We start from the raw sequence: 21,724 nt of genomic DNA, 5'->3' as shown, positions 1-21,724 counted from the left end.
TACTTGCCGCTACGCCACCCTTGATTGCCATCCCCAGGCCGGCATTCCCTTTAATAAACGTTATTCCTTTGGTGTCTCTATTTTTTCGCTGCGTGTTATTCCTTTGGTGTCTCTATTTTTTCGCTGCGTGTGGGACCCCATCCCGAGCATGCATGGTAACACTTTGTTCAAACAAACGCTTCTTTCTTACGAGTTTTTTTTTATATAATAAACAAACAAGCAAGTAATTTCTAGATTTAGCGAATCTTTTACTTTGGGCATAATGTGTTTAAACAACTTTTAGGTGCACTTTGCATAAATGACTATAGTAGTTTTCATCTTTGTGCACAGAAGTAAGACATAGTCAAGATTACACCAGTTTTCGTATGACTCGGTGAAAAGCTCGGTGCCGTCGGTATTTCCGACTGACAACGTTTTTTTTTTTAAATAGATGTATGCGTGTCTTGTCGCGACTGTGGCTTGGGATGTTTTCTAAAGTTTTGATCGGCTGATTTTAACTCACGCAAAAAGTATTTAGTCTGGCAGTGCCTTGACCTCGGCTAAGACCGTGTCTGCCCCTTGTTTATGCCGTGTTCCGGGTATTTGATTGGAGGAGTGGGAGTTCTCGCGCAGTGTGATTGGTTTGGCGTATGCCTTGCCGTGTTCGTGCCACAAGCTTTTCACAGTCATACGAAAACTGCTCAGGCTAAGAGAGCAGTATACAGATGAATTTCGCTTAAAGCTAAGTGCAAAATCATAAAATTCATAAAGTTTCTTTATGCATCAATTATTAAGTCGACCGCTATTGGTAGAATAGAACGAAGCTTGTAATTGGATAAAATAATCAAAGCAGAGAAAGGATGGATTATGCTGGGTATTAGACTACCCCTAGTAATTATCCGATCAAAAACCACATATATTGTCGTGCATTTATGAGCGGTCTCTATACAAATAGTATTTTTAGGTTTCCAAATGAAGATCTTTATCGTCATCGTGTTCGACTTCGTTTGGGTTGTGGTCGGTTCTTTGAATTCTTGGCCCCTGCAACTGATTTAATTTTAGTGTGTGGCTTGGGGCAAGGTCAAAGCAATCGTTCTAAATAAGGACCAGACTTACGTTGTTCAGCATACGTGCAAAACATCTAAGATCTGCTATTTTACTTTTACTTTTGAAGATATTTGAAGATAAAATCCACTTCTAGTAGTGGTTGGTACCGAGTAGCCTAACCCCTATTTTAGGAATGGTTTTATTTATGGAATGGTTCAAAACAACTTGCTTTCGTCATCATTATTATCAATTAGACGCAATGTTTTCCAATTCAGACTATGTCACTCTCTCGAATAAGCCATTCTTGGTTTTTCTCATTGTATTGATGTTTCTTTGCAAGCTTATGTTGTTCAAAAAGTAATAATACTCAAGTGAATGACGTATGTTATGAATTGGAAAACAGTGGATTGAGCCTATCAGTCCAAAAATTAATGTTTACTTTGTTCTCGACCTCATATCCCCGATGTGTACACCATTCAAGGAAAGCTCTGAAAATAGAATAGCATAATGACAACTTTTCATATTTTCAACTTTTCGTTAACCTCTTTTAACTCGTGGATACGCGAAGCGCCGAAACGAGTTATTGTGAGGGGTCTGAATATGCAAATGTGTCACTCACTCAATCGCTCACTAAGATGTTAGCAGATCGATAATTTAACGTTTATCGATCGTCTTACGTCATTCACTTACGAACGTTACACGACACTAACAAGTACAATGTTCTTATAAAATGAAGACCACATTGGCTATTCATATGAGGAAATGAACTAATGATGTTTCATGTGGGATATTTCTAGCACTGTGGACCCACTGTGCATGAGCACACTCGCACATAATTTTATTTTCGGATTATTTATATTAAAAGAATCGAGGAAAGTTGCAAGTTTTTTTTTTTTTTGTGACCCTTGAAGGTCAAGAAATAAGAATTGTTACTTTTGATAGATCTACAGGTAAATATCACTTACGTTTTCATCTTTTCTACAGTCGGTTGTTTTCTTTCCTTGCAGTAAACTCTTATCTCCTCTTCAATAAATACCACAGGCAGCATGCGGCTTACCTGCACAAGAAAGCAGAATATTTAGTTTTTTTTACAATGACATAATACAATATTCATAAAAGATCCATTTCAACTCGTGGATACGCGAAGCGTAGAAAAGAGTTATTGTGAGGGGTCTGAATATGCAAATGTGTCATTCCTGCACTCACTCGCTCACTCACTCACTCACTAATATATTAGCAGATCGATAATTAAACGTTTATTGTACGTCTTACATCATCTGCTACGAGTGTGAAGTTCTGAAACATCGATTTATTACAGGATTTTATGTATTGGTTCTTATAAAATAACTGTTACAAATCTCGCATTCTGATTAGTTGGGAGCGCGTGCCTTATGATAGCACAGCACGCACGAGCCCTTGCATTTTATATAAGAAATAAAAACTTGTTTGCTGTGCTGCGTGGAGTTATAAAGCACTCGAGGATTGGCAGATTGGTAAATTTCAGGCAATTTCGAGGTCTTACGATAAACGGACAAGGTAAAAGACTGACTAACCGTATTTACACTCGGTACGTTCTACTTGTGGTCGATTTTTTTAAACGAATTCGATCGCAATCTTACTTCACAGGAGCACGAACAGATATTCTCCGGTCATTTTATTTATTGGTATGAACAGGAAAACCAGTTTATATTTTTTCTTTCCTTAGCAGAATTATATTCATCCAAATATATTTATGAGGCCGTTTCCTTGGTGACCATAAAGCTACACTAATCCAGGAGCTATTCAATTAGTTTTTATCTCATGTAATAATTTTACAATATACAAATATACGAAAATATAAATTCATCATTTCTAGCCGAAAGTGAGTCTAGCCGGAATATGAGGTCTTGGTTTTAGAGCATGCGCATTAAAACCGGAACCACGGAAAATCCGTGCTGAAAAAGTGAATTATGCCATAGAGAGTGTTTGCTGGATATTCTTGAGTGAGTACATGCCGATGATGAGGTTGATGAGTTACCACATGCTGTTCAGCTCAGTTCATGTATAACTTAACTATGTTCTTACACCGGACTCCAGTCTATTCACAGGCCGTATGTACATGTATATATGTAGTCTTTAATAAACGAGCAAGAGTGTTCTATCGGGTATAAAATCACGAGGCGTAGCCGAGTTTATTAAACGGCTTCAAAAACTTTAAGTAAAATTCACAAACCTTTCAGTTGAAGTAGAGCAACTATATACCTTTCGAACATTGACTTTTATACTTTGATATTCGTTAGTACAGCAATTTCATGCGCAGTGAGGTTTGTACGTCACTGCCATGCGCAGTAAGTGCAAAAAAGACTCCCACAAGTTGAAGACAACATGCCGAACTCAAGACAGGGGCACTAGACGACGATAATTTATGGGTCGTCAATGATCGTACGCGAGACTGACCTTGATGAGGCTCTAAGTCCTCATCTAAACTTGGATGCACCTTTATTCTGATAATGTTGTCCACATTAGTATTCTTTATATAAAGAATACTAATGAAGAGGACTTTATCGGGTATAAAGGTCCATGCACGTGACTTGTATAGTGGCTCCAATTGGACCAAAGGCTTATGAATTATTCATGAGTTTAAAAAAATGTATAACTCATTTATGGACCTGTTCTTTTTTAATATTAAAAGATTCGTTTTCACGATGTTTGGCATAGAAGCGAACTTTTCCCACTGGGTCTTTGTCATCCGTTCCACCATACTTGAAAGGCGTCAGCTGCAATTCAAAGCATAACAATTAGTGACATCCCGCTTTAAATACGGGGGAGACATTACATATAGTAAATACTGGCTGCGGCCACAGCCGCTGGGAAACTATGACGATAGTGTTTTAGAAGCTAAAACAAAGTGTTGTCCTTCTGAAGGAATATATTACCTCCCGTAACATACGATCTGGTGAAGAATATCTTCTGGCTGTGCCACGGACTAATTATAAGGACTATAGGATAGAGTGTTCTCGACTACTAGCCCAAGGCCTTACAACACCTTCGCAAGCTGTGAAAGAGCCAGATTTCAAGTTTCGTTTTGATACGCCTTCCTAGATCGGCCAAAAATATTCAGAGAAATCGAAAATTTACGAAAACTGACAACAAACTTTAAAACTTTGTCTTTTAGCATAACAAATACCTGCACAACAATATCATCTTCTTTCAACTCTTCTGCATTTTCCTTGACAATGTCGAATATCTCTTTCCGCATGGCAGGAACACCTTTCTACATGCAGTTTGACAGATAAAAACAACGTTCGTGGATATACCTCTTAGTGCACATAGAAATAAATTAGTTTATTGGTCTTCCTGTGGTATATAATTTACTTAATTGGTCTTCCTGTGGTATGGATGCGTTTGCGGTTTTCTTAAAAGTCGGGAGGGCTCATGACTAAACAAATATAGCGGTGATCGGGTCTCGGCCAATCAGCATTAGGGAATTACCAACGTCCTTGGTAGCATGCTAATCACGATGTTTTTGGCTGTTTATCGTAAAAAACTAGCATTAGCATAAATTAGCAATTAAAAAACGATACATTTAGCAAAACTTTTTTTGTTGCAGAAGGAAATTATAAAAGAGGACGGAAAGAAAGGACAACAATCTACTTTCATTTTTTGGCATTAGCACCGATGCAAAATACAAACACGAAATTTTTAGCATTTCTGCCTTGAAAGCAAGTAAAGATGCCGTAAAACGGATTGCCGTGTGTTAGTGAATGACAAAATTCCAATCGTCTTTTTTGAAAAACTTGAGTTCATCTTGCGTAAAAAGCAACAAAAAGCCCTTATCTTTTGACGAATAAAGATTCATTAAACTGATTAAGTTGATAATAAAGGTAGACTTTATTGGTACATGTTGAACGATATTCGTCTGTCAATTCTTCTAAGTTCACAATAGGGCTTACTATAAAGCTAAGGCAAACAGGAAAATGCAAATAGGAAATATTATTTATTATCTTTTTTTTTTTAATAATTAAGAAAAAAATGGATCTTTATTGGATTAGTTTGTAACTTACAGAGTTATCAGAGTAGTTTTTCCTTCCTGACTTTAAACGGTAGATTTGATGAGGTTTTGAAGTTACAGTATTATCAGTTTGAAAGATTGCTAATCAATTTCACTTTGAAATCCCAAAGTTCGTACCAAGATGTGCACTTCTGGCGAACAAAATGCTGAAGTTTCGTGAAATCAACTGTGAATATTAAACATATCAAAGATAGCGGTGTACATAAAATACTCTTTAACTCGGACGCATTGGGACCCAAACATATGCAACAATTTACCTCATTAAGTGGCCGTGGCAACCCCAGTAGCCCTAAAACTGACGTGGATTGTCGAAAGGTTTGAAAAAGTTTCACTCCTCTCCCCGTTCTCTTCCCTTCGAATCCCCGTCAATTTTATGTACTCCGCCATCTTTGATATTTACTTGAGCCCACGCTATTTTTCGCGGAAAAACGTATTCGTAAGCACACGTCAATACCACAGGAAGACTAACTTATTTATTTCTGCCGTGCTTCCTTGGTGTAATATTGTTGTTCTGCAACCGACTTTGTAGCCGAGTCGCGCAGTGAGAAGAAGTAAACCAAGAAAATAGTTCAGTTTGAGACTCACCTCGTCTGGGTTGTCTTTGGGAATCGTGTACCCAATGAATTTATACAATTTTCGTTGTTCTATGTTCTGCAAGATTTCCCTTGCCTGTATCATGCAAGGTAAAGTATGTCAATATTTATTATAATTATTTCTATAAAGTCAGTCACCTGAAAAGCTACAAACCTGGGTCTGGCAAGGATTATAGTTAGATGCATTTTACAGGTTCAATCGCTTGATAACTATTAATGGATTCGATCCCTTTAACTAGTTACAGTCTCACCTCTTGTGAGCATCCTCAAGCTGCAGTTTGTCATCAAAAGCTTTACTTGTTTGGCTGGTCTTTAGAGACATTTCTCTTGCTTTGGCCCGACTTTACTCTGTTTCCTGCACCATAACTTTGCCATTTTTGCAAAAAATAACCTGTACTCAATAAATAACCAAACTACTGTTCTTACCTCTTTTAATTCGTCTTTAGTCGAATAGAGTATTTCATAATACACGTGGTCTGTCAGTTTAGTGTAGGCAACCATGTCATCTATTGCTGTCGATATCGTACTTGGTTCTCTATACGTTTGACAAAGATGTTAAATAGTTAAACCAATTTGAAAAATCATTTTTTTGCTTATTTACATTTCGGTTTACGAAATGGTAGAGAACAATGCCTTTCATATGCCATCAACAGGAGTCTGTTGCTTTCAATTTGAACAACAACTGAATGACCATTATTAAACTCGGCTTCCATTGAAAGGCAATATTTTTAGTATTTTTGTTTTAGGTTTTTTGTGTGAATGGGCTTATTGCACCTTGTACAAAAATCCAGGATTCCTTACAAGGGGGACGAAACAAAGCTTACCGCCCATTTTCTCCTTTGATCTTAAAATGTGGATCTGCCTTTACTAGAGCCTCAGTTATCCTGTAAAACAAATTTAAATATAATCTCCCATTAACAGTTATAATCTAAAAATAAATAATGTCGTATCAGCAGCAGAAATAGATAGAGAATAGGGCTTCAGCAGTTATAATCTATAATTAATTATCCTCGTAGATCAGCCTAACACAGGTATCGTCTGGCAGATCGTCCTGCGCAATCCTGAAAATTCTCGTGCCGGCAAATGACGCCGTGCTACAACTGAGGTTCTAATCAGCCACTAATATCTTAGAGCTGGCTGGCTTTTATCTAGTTATAGCTTATGGGCAGCCCGACGTCTTTATCTCTGGTAAACTAGACCGAGTTAAGCACGTTAATGACGAGCGAGCAAGTTTTCTATGATAAGTTTTATTTGCTCGTGCATGTGATAATAAGAACTTATCAAGATTTTCCTTGTCAAGTGCACTTGTTCCACAAGAGCTGGCATGCTAGCTTTTGAACAAAGCAACTTGTCAAGGAAAACTTGACAAATTATGAAACCTCGTCTGTATCGGCCAACAAGGGAAACGTGACAAGAAATCGCGGGCGCTCAGCGGTTGCTTGGTCTAGCTGTCCAGAGGTCGCTACAAAACCTTGTCAGAGACTTGCCAAAGAAACTTCAAGGTTTATTCGCGTAAACAACCAAATAAAACATGTCAAAACTTGTCATGTGTTTTTCATACACATAAGCAAGTAAACTTGACAAGTACACTTGTCATAAAAAACTTGCTTTAACCTGCTAAAATCGGGCTTCACTAAAGGCTTTGAACCGTAACTGGGAGACATTGTGATACTTTACTTACATCATTTCGATGGCGTTTACCGTCTTATGCTGACAGGCCTTTTTATGGATACTAAGTCTTGTGTGGAACAAATCGTAGATATTTCCCGCCGCGATGTCACGATAGCAAATCTCTGCTTCACCTTTTTTTCCTGATTTGATCACTCTTGCCAGCGATAAACATCGCCTGCAGATGTTCGTAAAAATGTTTTATTGAACCTTTTATTATGTTTGTAGTCTTTAACAACAGGTTTAAAACCATGAGGTGTAGTTAGTGGTTTTGAAGGTTTTAGACCTGAATCTGCAGTTTTATTGAACAGCTCCCCCAAAAAATCACGAATAATGTATAAAACTTTGGTTGAATAAGCCAGTTCGTATTTTAAGAATCGGTTTGAGTGCGCCTGCGATTTTATCCTGAATTTCTCACCTTTTGTTTAATTAAGAACAGAAGAAGGTTTAAACAAAAGAAGGTGAGGAATTTGAGATCAAATCGGATGCGCACTAAAAACGATTCTTAAACTACGAACCAATCTCGTACCCAGAGCCTGCTTTTCTTTTGGCCTGCAACGAAGAACTAGGGCTCTTGCATAATTATTTTTTGGCGCATGCGCAGATTTCCAGAAGTGAAATATAATGAATGAAAATCATGCTTTCAAACCTGCTTTCAAACAGAGTTCTGTGTTTACTTTTGATCAAAATAAAAATTTGAAATGGGGAACCAAGAATTCCTGGTCTCAAAATATGGATTATGCCAGAGCCTTCGTTCTTACCCGCAGGCCAGAAGAAACGCAGGCTCTGGCTACGAGATTGACTACGAACTGGAATATTAAAGCAGTAAGCAGTCAGCCCAAAAAGGACAGAACGCCAATTTTAAGAAAGGGGCATTAGTCGACGAGATTTCGTGGGCTGTCGGTGGTCCTGCTTGAGACTCACCTTTACGAGGCTCTAAGTCTTCATGTTAACTTGTAGCTACTTTTATCTTTGATAAAGTAATCTAATTCTTATAAAGAATACTAATAAAGATGACTTAAAGTCAGATCGCGTAACAAAAGTTAGAATAGGCGATAACCATAGAGTTAAAGGCGATCTTTTAAACCCTTGAAGAAAAGATTTTTTCTAAAATGAGCTATTATCCTGCTCCTCAAATAAAAGAAACTTCAAAGTATTCCTTCGTTAGCATAATTTTCAAAGTTTTGTATATGTTTTCCATAGCGCACGTTATAATCGTGCCCAAAAATGCCTCGTTTTAGAATCTGAGCGCGCGATACTTTTGACAGCTTTCGCGCATCTTGAAAAAGATCTATTGCATCGAATGTGATCTAACATATCAACCAGACGGGTTTTTATCACTTTTTCCTGGCTAAAAGTAATGGTTACAGATTTTCTTTAATATTTACAGATTACAGTCTGATATCTTACATGTGTTCGAAGGAGCTCTTGATGCCAAGATATTTACAGTCACGTGCAAAGTAATCCCACTTGTCGACGTCAATACCGTTGATCTTGTTAGCGACAATCTTCAACAATCAAGGTCGGTGGGAAAATAATAACAGGTATTAGAAGTCATTAATTAGGTTGTATTCGAAGTTATCAATTATTGATTAGAAGTAGATAATTAGAAGTTAATAATAAGTATTGGAAGTTATTAATTAGGTAATAGTAGTTAATAGTTTGGTATTAGAAGTTTCAGCGCGCTTTTCAAGTTCCTTCAGCCCAAAGCCAAAGATCCTAACTTATTTTCGAAGTTGCTGAGCACGGAGAAAATGATAACGGCTCTAACCATAACATGTTCATTAAGGACGTACGACGTTTATGGGCAATCGATCTCATCTTCAGATTTTTTATATAATAGAAATAAAATGAGCAAATTGAAAAAGGGGTTTAACTGACTTTAGATTACACGGACGTTTGCCCTGACGTTTGAAATGTTATTGGGCAACAAGTGTGGACTTGTAGCCTTAGCTTTGCGTGAAATTCTATTATTCCAACTATGCACAAAATATGTGATTTTAATTTGATGCCATATTTCCTTTAAAGTTAGTGTGGTGTATGTAAATTAGAGGCTGTTTATATGCAGGCTAGCCCGCTTGGCCGAGAACTCGGCTCGGCCTCTTTTCGTTGTAAAAAATGCTTTGTGTTTATATGGGTAGACGGGCTGACCCGCTTACCGAGATCTCGGTTGGGCGGTGCCGAGATTTCGGCAAGCGGGATGGAAAAATTCCCATATAAACGAGCCAGCCCGGTAAGCGGGCTGGATTTTATCCTACTGCGCATGCGAAATTCGCTGACCAAAGCGATCACAATACCAAATTTTATAAACATGGCGGACGATCCAAAGAAAAAATACTTTTTTCGATGGAAGGCAGATTTTACCGCCATCGCCGCCATGTTTTTTATTTATTTTCTCGGGACGAGTTCGTATGCTAACGAGGCTGGATGATCACATGACTGATTTCATCCCGGTAAGCGGGCTGAATTTTCCCATATAAACGCAATCCAAAATTCATCTCGGCCAGGCGGGCTAGCCCGCTTACCGGGCTGGCTCGCTCCATATAAACAGCCCCTTAGGATGAATATGCTCATGCAGATTCATACGTATTTAGCTGATATACATTAAAGCAGGCCGTAAACACGAAACTGGCGACGAGGATGCTGTAAGAAAATCAAGATTTTCAGGACTTTTTCTTAGGCAAATTCAACGTGAATTTACGGAGCCAAGCATAAAACAATAAAACAACGAGGAACTGTTTTAAGGCGAATTCAAAGGGAATTTACGAATCCAAGGACAGAGTTCAAGCGAGAAAAGCAGCGACATCATGGCGACGGCGAGAAGTGTTTTCGAAGAATTTGACCACAATCAAGGTGATATAGTTAGCTATATCAACAGGTTATGTCAGTATTTTATAGCCTGGGATATTGAGGATAGGGAAGAAAACAAAGTAAAGAGAAAAGCTATCATATTAAGCAGCATAGGAAACAAGTCGTACAAGATTTTGAGCGACGTGTGTTATCCACAACAACCGAGTGAGAAGAGCTTCACGGAGCTATGTGGAATACTAAAAACACATTTTAAACCAAAAAGGCTAGTAATCGCTGAAAGATTTCGCTTTAACTCCACTAAGCAAACAACGGGACAGTCCATCCCCGGATTTGCAGCAACTTTGAAGAAAATGGCAGCGATTTGTGATTTTAAAGGAGACCAGTTGCAAGAGAATTTAAGAGACCGATTTGTGTGTGGTTTGCTGTCGGATAGCATCCATACAAAACTACTGGCACAAAATTACAGCTTCCAAAAAGCACTAGAGGTAGCTTTGGCAGAAGAAGCAGCAGAAAAGAATGTCAAGGGCATGAGTGAGAAAAGTAAAATGGTAAATCGGGGAAATCGAAGAATGGTAAAAAGTTCAACTGAATCGGAAAGGAAATGCGGACGGTGCGAAACCATAGCTCTGCTGAATGCAGGCACAAAAACGCAAGTGCTTCAAATGTAATGAAATTGGTCATCTAAAGTCGCAATGAAGGAACAAACAGGGGCAAGGCCGAGGTAACGACAACGTAAGGAAGGAAAACAAATCCACGAAGGGCAAACAACCTGTACGCTTCGTAGAAGAGAGCGTTAACCAAGACGACGACTACGAGACGCCGAGCGAAGTGGAGGAGAGTGAATCCGATACAGGTCCGTACGACCCAGTAAATGCAGTGGAGATCAACGAGGACGTGAAAAATAAGATTAAGGTAGATCATCAAGAATTTACAGGAACGATCAAGATACCGATCTTAATGGAAGGATCAAAGGTGGAAATGGAGCTAGATACCGGAGCAGCAGTTTCCATCGTGACAATGAAGGATTACGAGAAGTACCTTCGACATATCTCGCTGAAGAAGACAACACGAAGCCTTAGCGGATATGCGGGAACACCCTTGAAGACAGCAGGAGAGATTCTTGTAGATGTCGAATACCAGGGACAGTGTGCAGCTTTACCGATAGTTATTGTTGAGGCAGACAAGTATGCTCCAACCCTGCTGGGACGATCCTGGCTCAGAGCCATCAAGCTGGACTGGCAGAACTTGTTCACGCAAGTGCATTACCACTCGAGGTCGGAACCAGTTGAGGAGCTGAAATCGAGGTACGCAGATATCTTCAAACCAGAACTAGGAACCATACAAGGAACAAAGGCAACCTTGCATGTAAAACCCGATGTTGTACCAATTCACCTGAAGGCACGCCCGGTGCCATTCTCTCTTAGACCAGCAGTCGAGAAGGAAATCGACAGGATGAAGCAAGAAGGAATTATAGAAGCTGTAGAATTCAGTGGAGTGGTCAACTCCCTTAGTGGTTGTACCCAAGACCGACGGAACAGTACGTCTATGTGGGGGCTACAAAGGCACAGTGAATCAAGCAATTCATACAGAACAATACCCGATACCAACGCCGGAAGATTTCCAGACCAAGATGGTTGGTGGAAAGCAGTTTTCAAAGATTGACCTGACCAGTTGTCTGGAGAGCGCGCGAACTGACCAATCACGGTGCATTTTGAATTTGAGTCGAGGGGCCCTCGTCCTCTTTCAAGAAAAATACACGCAGTTCGACGAAGCTCTAGACTTACTCCAAGTCTCGCTCGTTATTTTTTCCGTTGGCGGGTAGTCGAATTCAAATTTCGGGCACTTCGGGTTCCGACAGATTTCCAAGGGAACGGCCGAAACAAAATGAAAAGCGAGCGAGACTTGTAAAACTCGGCATTCATTAATATTCGCGGACAGGACTCTGTCCGCTGACGTAATATATCGACTGATTCTTAACCAATGAGGAGCAAGAACATGAGAGACCAAATCTATATCGGGGGAGTCGTGTTGCACGACTTTATCATTTATCGTCGGCCATTGGTAAAATTTGATTTGGTTCTTGTATTCATTAGTCGAAAAGTTATGGGGGGAAACCCATCGAAGCAGTTAAGAATGTTTTAAAGCTAGAAAATCTTAGAAATTATCAGACGGAAGCTATTAGCAGTCTTCTTGAGGGAAAAGATTGTTTTATTTCACGCCAACGGGTTCAGGAAAGTCCACTGTATATCAGTTATTCCCGTTTGCTTTCGAAGCATTCCAATGTAAAAAATGATGTGGATCTTGAATCCAAATCACAAGATATTGTCTTATCCAAGACCACAAAGTGTAAAATTTTCGTCATCCAGCCTTCGATTTTCTTGATGCGAGATCAGTTGAGAAAATTAGAAAATTTAGGAATCAAATCGCGGCTTCATTCAGATCACGATGAGCCATCTCCTATTACATGATTTTTAAGGCTTAACTTATGCTCCTGGAGCATGATTTACATAACTTTGAAGTCCGTGGCATGAATAGTCACTGACAAATAATTTTCGATCTCAATACAAAACGAAGTCTTTTTATTCTTTTATTATCTGGATTGAAAAGTCGAATGATGTTTTCTTTGGCACTTTGTTGTGGCTGACTATTTCTTTTACACAAACAATACGACAAGTACTCCTAAAGTCCTCGAATTCAGGTTGTATATCTTTTAGAGGCGTAATTTTCGTCTCTTCCATAATAAATCTGCATTATTTACAGGCTCACGTCGACGCGTATGTTGCCCCTGGAAATGCAAACGAACATTTCAATCAAAGCTCAGGCCAACTTGTTGAATGTTAATGAGATGCCGAGTTTTACAAGTCTCGCTCGCTTTTCATTTTTTCTCGGCCATTCCCTTCGGAAATCTGTTTGAACCCGAAGAGCCGAAATCTGAATTCGACGACTCGCCAGCGGAAAAAATAACGAGCGAGACTTGGAGCAAGTCTAACGAAGCTCGGAAGGGATTTCTGACGGATTTCACAGATTTCTGATAGAAAATAGAGTTTACAACACATTGGAATATTTCTTATATTATCTACATAGAATTTCACTGTTTATTTACCTACAAAGGTAAATATAAGACGATTGAATGGCTTGAGAGTAGCGTTTGATGATTCTGGCATTCACGAATGCGAGTAGGTCAACAGGAGTTTCGTGTTTTTATTCTTCTTTGCCTTGTCTTTGGCTCATAAGAAACTGAAACTTCGAGAAAAACCCGCTAAAAAAGTTGATGGCTGCCTCTAGGTCGTTCTTCCCATCGAGTAGAGTTGAAACAGCGATCTGTGCTGCTCGAACGAGTGTTATTTTGCTATTTTCTCGCTAAAAATGACTCAGCCAAAGCACAAGAACCTTCTTAAGTACTTTTACAAGATTAAAATCTTACTATTTGGAATATTTCTCGACACTTAGCAAGTAAAATCAAATGTAAACAAACTCTATTTTTACGAGTAAAGAACCAAGACAAGTTACGGATCGTTAGAGTCATAATTATATTCGCATTTATTCATGTTTCTTTCACTTACAATCAACAGAAGTACTTGTGTATAAGTAAATTAACTCAGATGAGGCTTTGGAGACACAAAGGCGTGAAAAATTTGCCACTAATCACTAATAAGGGCAAATTTTCAAGATGGCGGACTCAAAATTCATGTGATGAACCGCGCGGTCTAAAAGTGAAAGACTGGTGAGAGGACTGTTCCATTTCTACCAACAATCCTTTTCGCGCGTAGTCTTTCGGACAGCTGGGAAGTGTGCATATCAAAAGATGCTACTCGACGAGGAGTCCCAGAACTTAGTCACAATAAACACGCCTAAGGGAGTATTCAGATATACGCGCTTACCCTATGGTATATCGTCAAGCCCAGCAATCTGGCAGCGGTTCACTGACCAAGTATTAGCAGGCTTAAACTACACGTGTGGTATCATGGATGATGTTCTAGTAACCAGTCGTAATGATAAGGAACAATTGCAAACGCTGGAAGAGGTTTTCAAGAGATTCAAGAAATATGGTCTGAGAGTGAAGCCAGAGAAGTGCGAATTCATGAAAGATTCAGTAGTCTACATGGGAGTAAAGATCTCAGCGGCAGGTTTCCAACCAACGGAGAAAAAGGTAGAAGCGGTGACGAAGGCCCCAGCACCCAATAATGTGACAGAACTGCGTTCGTGGCTGGGAATGCTGAATTTTCGCGCAAAGTTCTTACCGAACTTGTCAAGTGTGATACACCCATTGAACGACCTCCTGGGCAACAAGGAGTGGAAGTGGACGCCGGAATGTGAGTCAGCTTTCAAGAAAATAAAGCAAGAACTTACCTCAAGGAAGGTACTAGCGCATTACGACCCTAAACTACCGCTGTTGATAGCAACAGACGCCTCTCCATATGGACTGGGGGCAGTCATCATGCACAATCACGATAGCCTACACATCGCGGACACTGAACAAACACGAGAAAGGCTACAGTCAGCTGGACAAGGAAGCCCTAGCAGTAATTTTTGGTGTCAAGAGATTCCATAGTTATCTATGGGGAAGGCAATTCACGATAATGACTGATCACAAACCGTTAGAAAGGATCTTAGCTCCCAAAACAGCCGTGCCAACATTAGCAGCACAAAGGTTACAAAGATGGGCTTTAACCCTATCAGCCTTCAACTACAATCTCAAGTTCATTCCATCTAAAGAAAATGCAACATCCGATGCATTATCCAGATTGCCATTGTTAGCCACATGTTCATCAACGAGGGAAAACTCTATCTACAACGTAGCAAGCGAGTTCAGAAGTAGACGACATGCGGCTGAAGCCATACGTCCAACGTAAGCACGAGTTATCCATCGAGCAAGACTGTTTGATTTGGGGATTACGCTGAGTGGTTATTCCCAGTAAACACCGTGAAGGGATGCTAGAGGAACTGCATACGGCTCACCCCGGAATAGTACGTATGAAAGAGATGGCAAGGAGCTACATATGGTGGCCGAAAATTGATGAAGACATAGAATACACGGTCAGACACTTTCACAGGTGTCAGCAGACAAGGAGTGTACCAACGGTTGCACCATTATTGCCATGGTTGTGGCCAAATACACCGTGGTGCCGAGTACATATTAATTTTGCAGAGAAAGAAGGCAAGAACTACTTGGTAGTAGTGGACGCATATTCAAAATGACCCGAGATCATTCTCATGAAAAGTACTATAGCAACAGTAACGATCGAAGTATTAAGAGACCTGTTCAGCAAGTATGGAATCCCAGTACAGATAGTTAGTGACAACGGACCACAGTTTAGAAGTGAAAAATTCGAAGTTTTTCTCAAGAAAAACGGTGTGAAACACATCAGGGTAGCACCTTGCCACCCTGCTAGCAACGGAGCTGCAGACCGGATGGTACAAACATTCAAGAGAAGCCTTAAGGCAAGTAAGTCACCAGGACAAAACTTGCAGCTACAGCTAGATCGTTTCCTTTTGCCATACCGTACTACCAAACACCCAACAACTGGATGTACACCAGCAAGCTTATTCATGGGACGAGAACTTCTTACAAGATTAGCTCTAGTACGACCAAGCCCAGAGAACAAGGTAGTGAACATGCAAAGTAAGCAGAAGCAGTATCACGACAAGGAAGTTAAACTACGAGAGTTCTACGCTGGAGAACCAGTGCTGGTGAAAGACCCAAGAAAGGAGGAGACATGGTGGTCAAGTACTATAGTAGAGCGGGCAGGACCAAAATCGTATGTATCGTGTTACAGGACGGAAGAGTGTGGAAGAGACATGTAGATCGTCTGAGGAGATCCGATCTTATGACAGATGGACCAGAGATAGTACCAGATCGGTCGAGAGGTCAAGTGCCACAGCGCGACATAGAGACAAACTTAAGTGGAAGTACCTTAACGAGTGACAGACCCATGCCGGAGATACAGACAAGGGAAGAGAAAGATCATGTTTCTGCAAGACCGCCTGCGGGAACCCAAGAAAAAAATGCCGACACGAGAGCCAGAAGCAGTGACTTCAACAAGAGTCACGAAAGTACCCAAGCAAGTTGCACTACGACGATCAACCAGGATACGGAAACCGCCACTAAGACTAGTGGAAGGGAAAGGTTGAGAAAAGAACTGTATTAACAGAAAGAAACAAGAGACTGAACATTGCGTTAAAGACATTAGGTCAAAAGAAAGACTTATAGTCTATTTGAGTTGTTAATAGTTAGATTTCATTTGACCACGACCCTCAAGCTAAGAAGGGAGGAGTGCGATGTATGTAAATTAGGATGAATATGCTCATGCAGATTCACACGTATTTAGCTGATATACATTAAAGCGGGCCGTAACACGACAGTTAGGTATTATGGAGTACAGCCTACGTGCCACACAGGCATAGAGGATAATGATGAAGTACTTGGAAAACACGGGGGAAATGGGGATCACCGATTTCAGTTTGTTTCAGAGCTATGAGAGTTTGAAGAAGTAAAAAACTTCATTCTTGACATTTGAATGACGTCAGCATGCACAATGAGCGCACAATGAGAACACATGCGTGGAAAGGATGCGCGCGTGCAATGACCATGAACGTCCTTCATACCTCGAAAAGGAAACGCGGTTTATTCTTTTCTCTTCCGACTTCTTTCCATTCCTAAAACAATAGAAAACAGCAGACGTCGATATCAGTTGATTCAACTAGACCTTTATTTAAGAGTGGCACCCAATGAAAACTGACCAATTTGGTGCAGCTTAACTCAAACTAAACTGAAATACAATAAATAGCAATGAGACACAGCAGCCAACAATAGGAACAGTACTTTGTTTTGGGGTTTTAATCGTTCCTTGTAAACTTTACACCCAACATTAACTTTCCCGGGTGCGCACAGGCCCTCACAAGTATTTCTCCATGTTTTCAACCAGTCTTGTTATGACGCACTCGTTCCCAAGTTCAGCGTTTCAACCCCCACCTCTCCCCTCAAGAAATCAAACCCTTGCTCTCCCGATCATTTTCCCCTTTGTAATATGAACAAGGCTTAGAGTATATTATTCAGCGATAGGTTTTTTTCCGAACACCCTTCCGTCGGTCATGCAAGGTTATACTGATGCTTGAATAATAATAATAATAATAATAGTAATAATAATAATAATAATAATAATAATAATAATAATAATGATTAATGGCTGGGCTTGTTCCATACGCTTGATCTAATCAGCGGTTTTCATACCTCTTCAGATTTTGGTGTTTCACCAGTCATTAATTTCTTGATAAAACATATGTCTTTGTCACCGAGCTCGTTTTTTTCAAACATTTTCTTAACACCTCCATTCGATTCAATGAGATGGTCAAACATTTTTTCACTGGCTACCTCATGCTGAAAATGAATACAAAATTCAGAGATCAGATAACTGTGGTTATTGTGTCCAGGATCCAAATAATGGGGCTTTGTCCCAAAAAATTCTAATTAGAAAAATAGCGACTACCAGGCTACTCCTGAGCCTTCGACCGAGCAATCACTCCCTACATGGACGGTGTAATAGTAAAATGAAAAAATATTATCAAATGAATAAAAAAAATAAACTTACCGACCACTCCAGCAAAGGTCTCACTTTTGGAATAAAATCGTTGTCAAACATATGGGAAAACGGTCCATGCCCTGACAAAGTACCAAATATATTACGTATAGTTTAGTAAACAAGCAGGAGTGTTAGTTTGTGTTTGTGTTTTTACCTCTTATAAAACCAAACCACCGCGAATTAATTAGACGGCTTCAGAATTTTTTAAAAAATAATATCGATGATGATAAGCCGAAAAGTAGCATTTCAAGCATCGAGCATTTTTTGTCATGCGTTCTTGAATTCTTGGAAGAGGTACTTCTTCGTACGCATGCGTAAAGGGATGACTTTATCGGGTATTAATCGCAATCGATTGTTTGGAATATAGCTATAATCACGAATTATTCACAAATTATCGAATGATCCACAATGTTATTTTCAAAACTGTGGAGTAATAGACCTTTTTAGTCCCTTTTTAGAATTACATTGGGTGTAATGTTTTTCCATTTCAAACCACGTGTTTTTCCCTAGAGTATCATTTTTTTGTTAAATGGTTCACATGAGAAGACACATGAATATCGATACGACTTAAACAAAGAATCTCATTCTCAAAAGAATGACACGTGGTCTGAAATGGAATAATCATTACGTTCAAAGTTAAGAGGTCTGTTTAAAGCTTCAGTTACTCACCCAAGTCATGACAAAGGCCGGCAATTTTGACGCATAACACGTCTTTCTCTTCAATATCTAACTCTTTTCCTTGTTTCCTTCTCAAGCTTTCTACGAAATAGCCAGCAAGATAGGATGTCCTGTAAAAGTTGATTAAATACTAAAATAAATTTTACTAGATGTATACTATATTGGCCAATATTGGCCTTTCCGAGGTTGCGCGGAAAACTGGTAACAAGTAGGGCGCGCTCTGCATCATGGGGCTGTTTTAGCGTACGATCCCTGAGTACTTATCAAGCGTTGAATTCTTTTTTTTTTCGTTGCTGCTGTTAAATATTTATTGAAGCAAGTCCGGTTTTACGAACAATAGAACAAACTACATGTTATACGAAAGAAAGCTTGGGAGGGCAAGTATAAACTTCTATTAGTTACAGACACTATTTTTCCAAATATTTGACTCTACCTTTGACGTCGACAGAACGAGAACCTGGAAGACATATTGTTCTAAATGCTGCTTTTACACCTGATGTTTGTAGCTTTTTCTAAGTATTTATTATTCATAAAACGTTTGTGTTGGAGGAACTTCATATGGGACTCTTGTCCTTTTGTCCTTTCCCTTAACTAGTTTTTATTCTTTTTTACTTCCTTTTTTTCTTTTTTTGCATGTGTTTGGGTTTGTGGTTTCTTTTTTGCATAGTACTAGTCGTAAAGATAACAAATAGATAAATGAATAAGTTCGAGTACCGTCGATGTATAAAGCATAAACGGTGGATAAAGTTGAACGCCGTAAAATTAAATATATATATATTATGCTGAGCTTTCGCGTTGGTCCTTCGTTGGAGTACGAATATCGTCGTACGTGAATGTTTAAAAAAATTACATGTTAATTTAAATGTAAACTTTATTTCCAGGTGAACCCTTTAAAATTAGCAAAAAAAAAATCCACACCCAAATGCTAAACATATATAAATACTAACATTAGATCATAAGTCCAATGATCCAATGATCGACTTACCCTATTGAGTGTTCGAACCTGTTGTGCGATGCTCCCGGATAGACAAAATAAGTGCCACCTAAAATGAACCATTTTTATGATGAATAACAACACTTTTCTTTACAAAAATGAACTGAAATCAGTCGTCAATCGAAACGTAACGCACCCATTTGCTTGATGCAGCGAAGACGTTGAAATTGTTCCGTGTCGATGATAGCGACACATAGTGGATGCATCTCAATATAGCCATGGATAGAATCATTGAATATCTAATACAAAAAAAGTCACTTATGAGTGGGAACTAAAGATGAATCAAGTAAAAGGAGTAACAAGTGAGATTATTAATGATGGTATGAAGTATTAGAGGCACATATTTTTAATAGAGCTGTATAATTAATCGTTTCCGTGTGTGGTTCTTGGTTAGAAAAATGTTGCGATGCGATAAATTCAGTTTCCACTGATATTTCTTACCTTAGCTTTTGGCCCGTCTGCAACGTAAAGAATGAATATGAGTGTATAGTGTTCTATTTTTTTCTAGAATGCTAAAACTTCCAAAGATTTCGTTTTACACAAACCATTGAGTGTATATGCCGTTGTCGGGGCCAAAGGAGATTGGCGATAAGGGATAGGCGATAGGTCATGCCAAGACGGATAGTATGCCAGTAGGTTTATGCTAAAAAGGAAAATCGAGGCCTTTCAAAAATGGTTTTGTCGACTACCAAACCAAACTGAAAATCTCAACGTTAACCACCATGTTCTTGATGAGAGTACTAGTAATAATAAGAAACACAAGTCATTGGAATGACCTATCTCCTATCGCTTATCGCCTACTATCGCTTTTGACTTTGAAGTATGAAACTCTGTTAAAGACGGCGTGTTCCAGAACTTTAGAAACGAGAGAAAGAGTAGTGAGACGAGTTTATAATTAGTGATAAGATTTGGATTTACTTTTGTTTGGAAAAACACTGTCTCCTATACACTTTGCAGTAACTTTTACAGAGCGAAGTAGCATTCTGAAAAGGGCTGAGAAAAAAGGAGCGACGACTTCAGAACATATATAGGTATATATAGAGCGAATGCTGATCAGTGTCGAGTTTAAAAAGTTATTAGTTATTGGAAGGCATTTTTTTATCTAAGATAGAAGTACATAAGATTGAGTTTTATTCAATCGGACACAGAAAGAGAAAAGAGTTAATTATAATGTCCTCACTTACCGACCATTTCGAATAGAATTGTAGCGCAAGCGAACGATCGTTAGTTATCTTCGACACCAAATAGAAATGGCCTTAAAATTAGAAGCTGGAGTCTTTTCTTTAAGGATCACAAAAGCGTAAAATGCATATTTTCTGTATGCCTTGTTTGGTAGTCTCTTTAATAATAATAATAACAAACTTTTTTTCCAGAAAGTTGAAGAAACTTATCAACACTAAAGTATGTAAAGCTACATTTGTATAAAATAAATAGTAATAAATATATTGATAAGAATTAGATTAAATGTTAAATATATGATAATAATAATAATATATCGCTAAAATTGAGATCTATAAAAGTACAAATAATGATAAAAGGGAATATGTGCACTAAGTTAAGATAATTAATATTACATGAGTGAAACTAGCAAGGACAAAGGTAATGAGGGAAAAAGGAACGACAGACGAAGTCTCACCTCCAATCGTCGGTACTACCACCAAATCTTAACATACTCAGACCTGGTGATAATGCCAATAATTGGAGGTGAAACTCCGCACTGACTTAGCATGTTTTATTTCAGGAATTAGTTCATGAAGAAGAGAAGCAGCAGCTTAAGAAAAAGAACGAGAACCTGATTTTTAGTATATCTTTAGATGTCACGTGAATAATTTTCCACCAGCTGCCCTCAGACGATAAACATTTCCAAGAAATGGAGGGGATTTTTGGTGTGCGTCAATCAATGTTGCTATGACATCTTTTAAGCTGGTTAAGTATGCTCGTTTCAAGGATTAAAAAAACCTTTATTCGGCTATTATGGGACCAAGATTCTTCATGTATTGATAAACAGTTCAAAAAACGACTTCTATAAAACTGTGGAAACAAGCAAACGATCGTTAGTTATCCTTGCCACCAAGATAGAAACGGCTTATCGTTATAGATTCTTTCAGGTTCGCTTTCGTTGTCACGTGACTGATTTTCCCACCAGCTGACCCTAGCCGATAAATATTTCTAAGAAATCAAGAGTGACCTATTATTAAAAGAATGCGTGTTTCAAGGATTTACAAAACATTTGGTCATCTAATTTTTATGAGACCAAGATGTTGTATTGATGAACAGTTTCAAGAAATGACTCATATAGAACTGTAGTACTGACAAGCGAACG

General features: G+C 38.9%; 1 protein-coding gene across 1 annotated transcript; it reads right to left on the bottom strand.

The window, feature by feature from the left end:
- Nucleotides 1-227: 227 nt before the first annotated feature.
- Nucleotides 228-20,681, bottom strand: LOC116299486 (deoxynucleoside triphosphate triphosphohydrolase SAMHD1-like). The gene is made up of 18 exons (XM_089026069.1): nucleotides 20,586-20,681; nucleotides 19,843-19,859; nucleotides 19,538-19,640; nucleotides 19,393-19,450; nucleotides 18,399-18,517; nucleotides 17,739-17,809; nucleotides 17,381-17,527; nucleotides 16,756-16,806; nucleotides 8,749-8,846; nucleotides 7,352-7,516; nucleotides 6,495-6,554; nucleotides 6,097-6,205; nucleotides 5,663-5,746; nucleotides 4,193-4,279; nucleotides 3,675-3,782; nucleotides 1,992-2,083; nucleotides 1,466-1,514; nucleotides 228-1,020 (listed from the first exon to the last, which is right to left on the bottom strand). The coding sequence occupies exons 1-18, from the start codon at nucleotides 20,590-20,592 to the stop codon at nucleotides 940-942; spliced, it is 1,506 nt and encodes a 501-aa protein (XP_088882195.1). The 5' UTR covers nucleotides 20,593-20,681; the 3' UTR covers nucleotides 228-939.
- Between the last annotated feature and the right edge of the window lie 1,043 nt (nucleotides 20,682-21,724).

The sequence above is a fragment of the Actinia tenebrosa genome, unplaced genomic scaffold (assembly GCF_029948245.1).
Source record: "Actinia tenebrosa isolate PJP-AT-01 unplaced genomic scaffold, QUT_ActTen_1.0 PGA_scaffold0__85_contigs__length_37466705, whole genome shotgun sequence".
Classification (NCBI taxonomy): domain Eukaryota; kingdom Metazoa; phylum Cnidaria; class Anthozoa; order Actiniaria; family Actiniidae; genus Actinia; species Actinia tenebrosa.
This window is presented reverse-complemented; position numbering and strand designations above follow the sequence as displayed.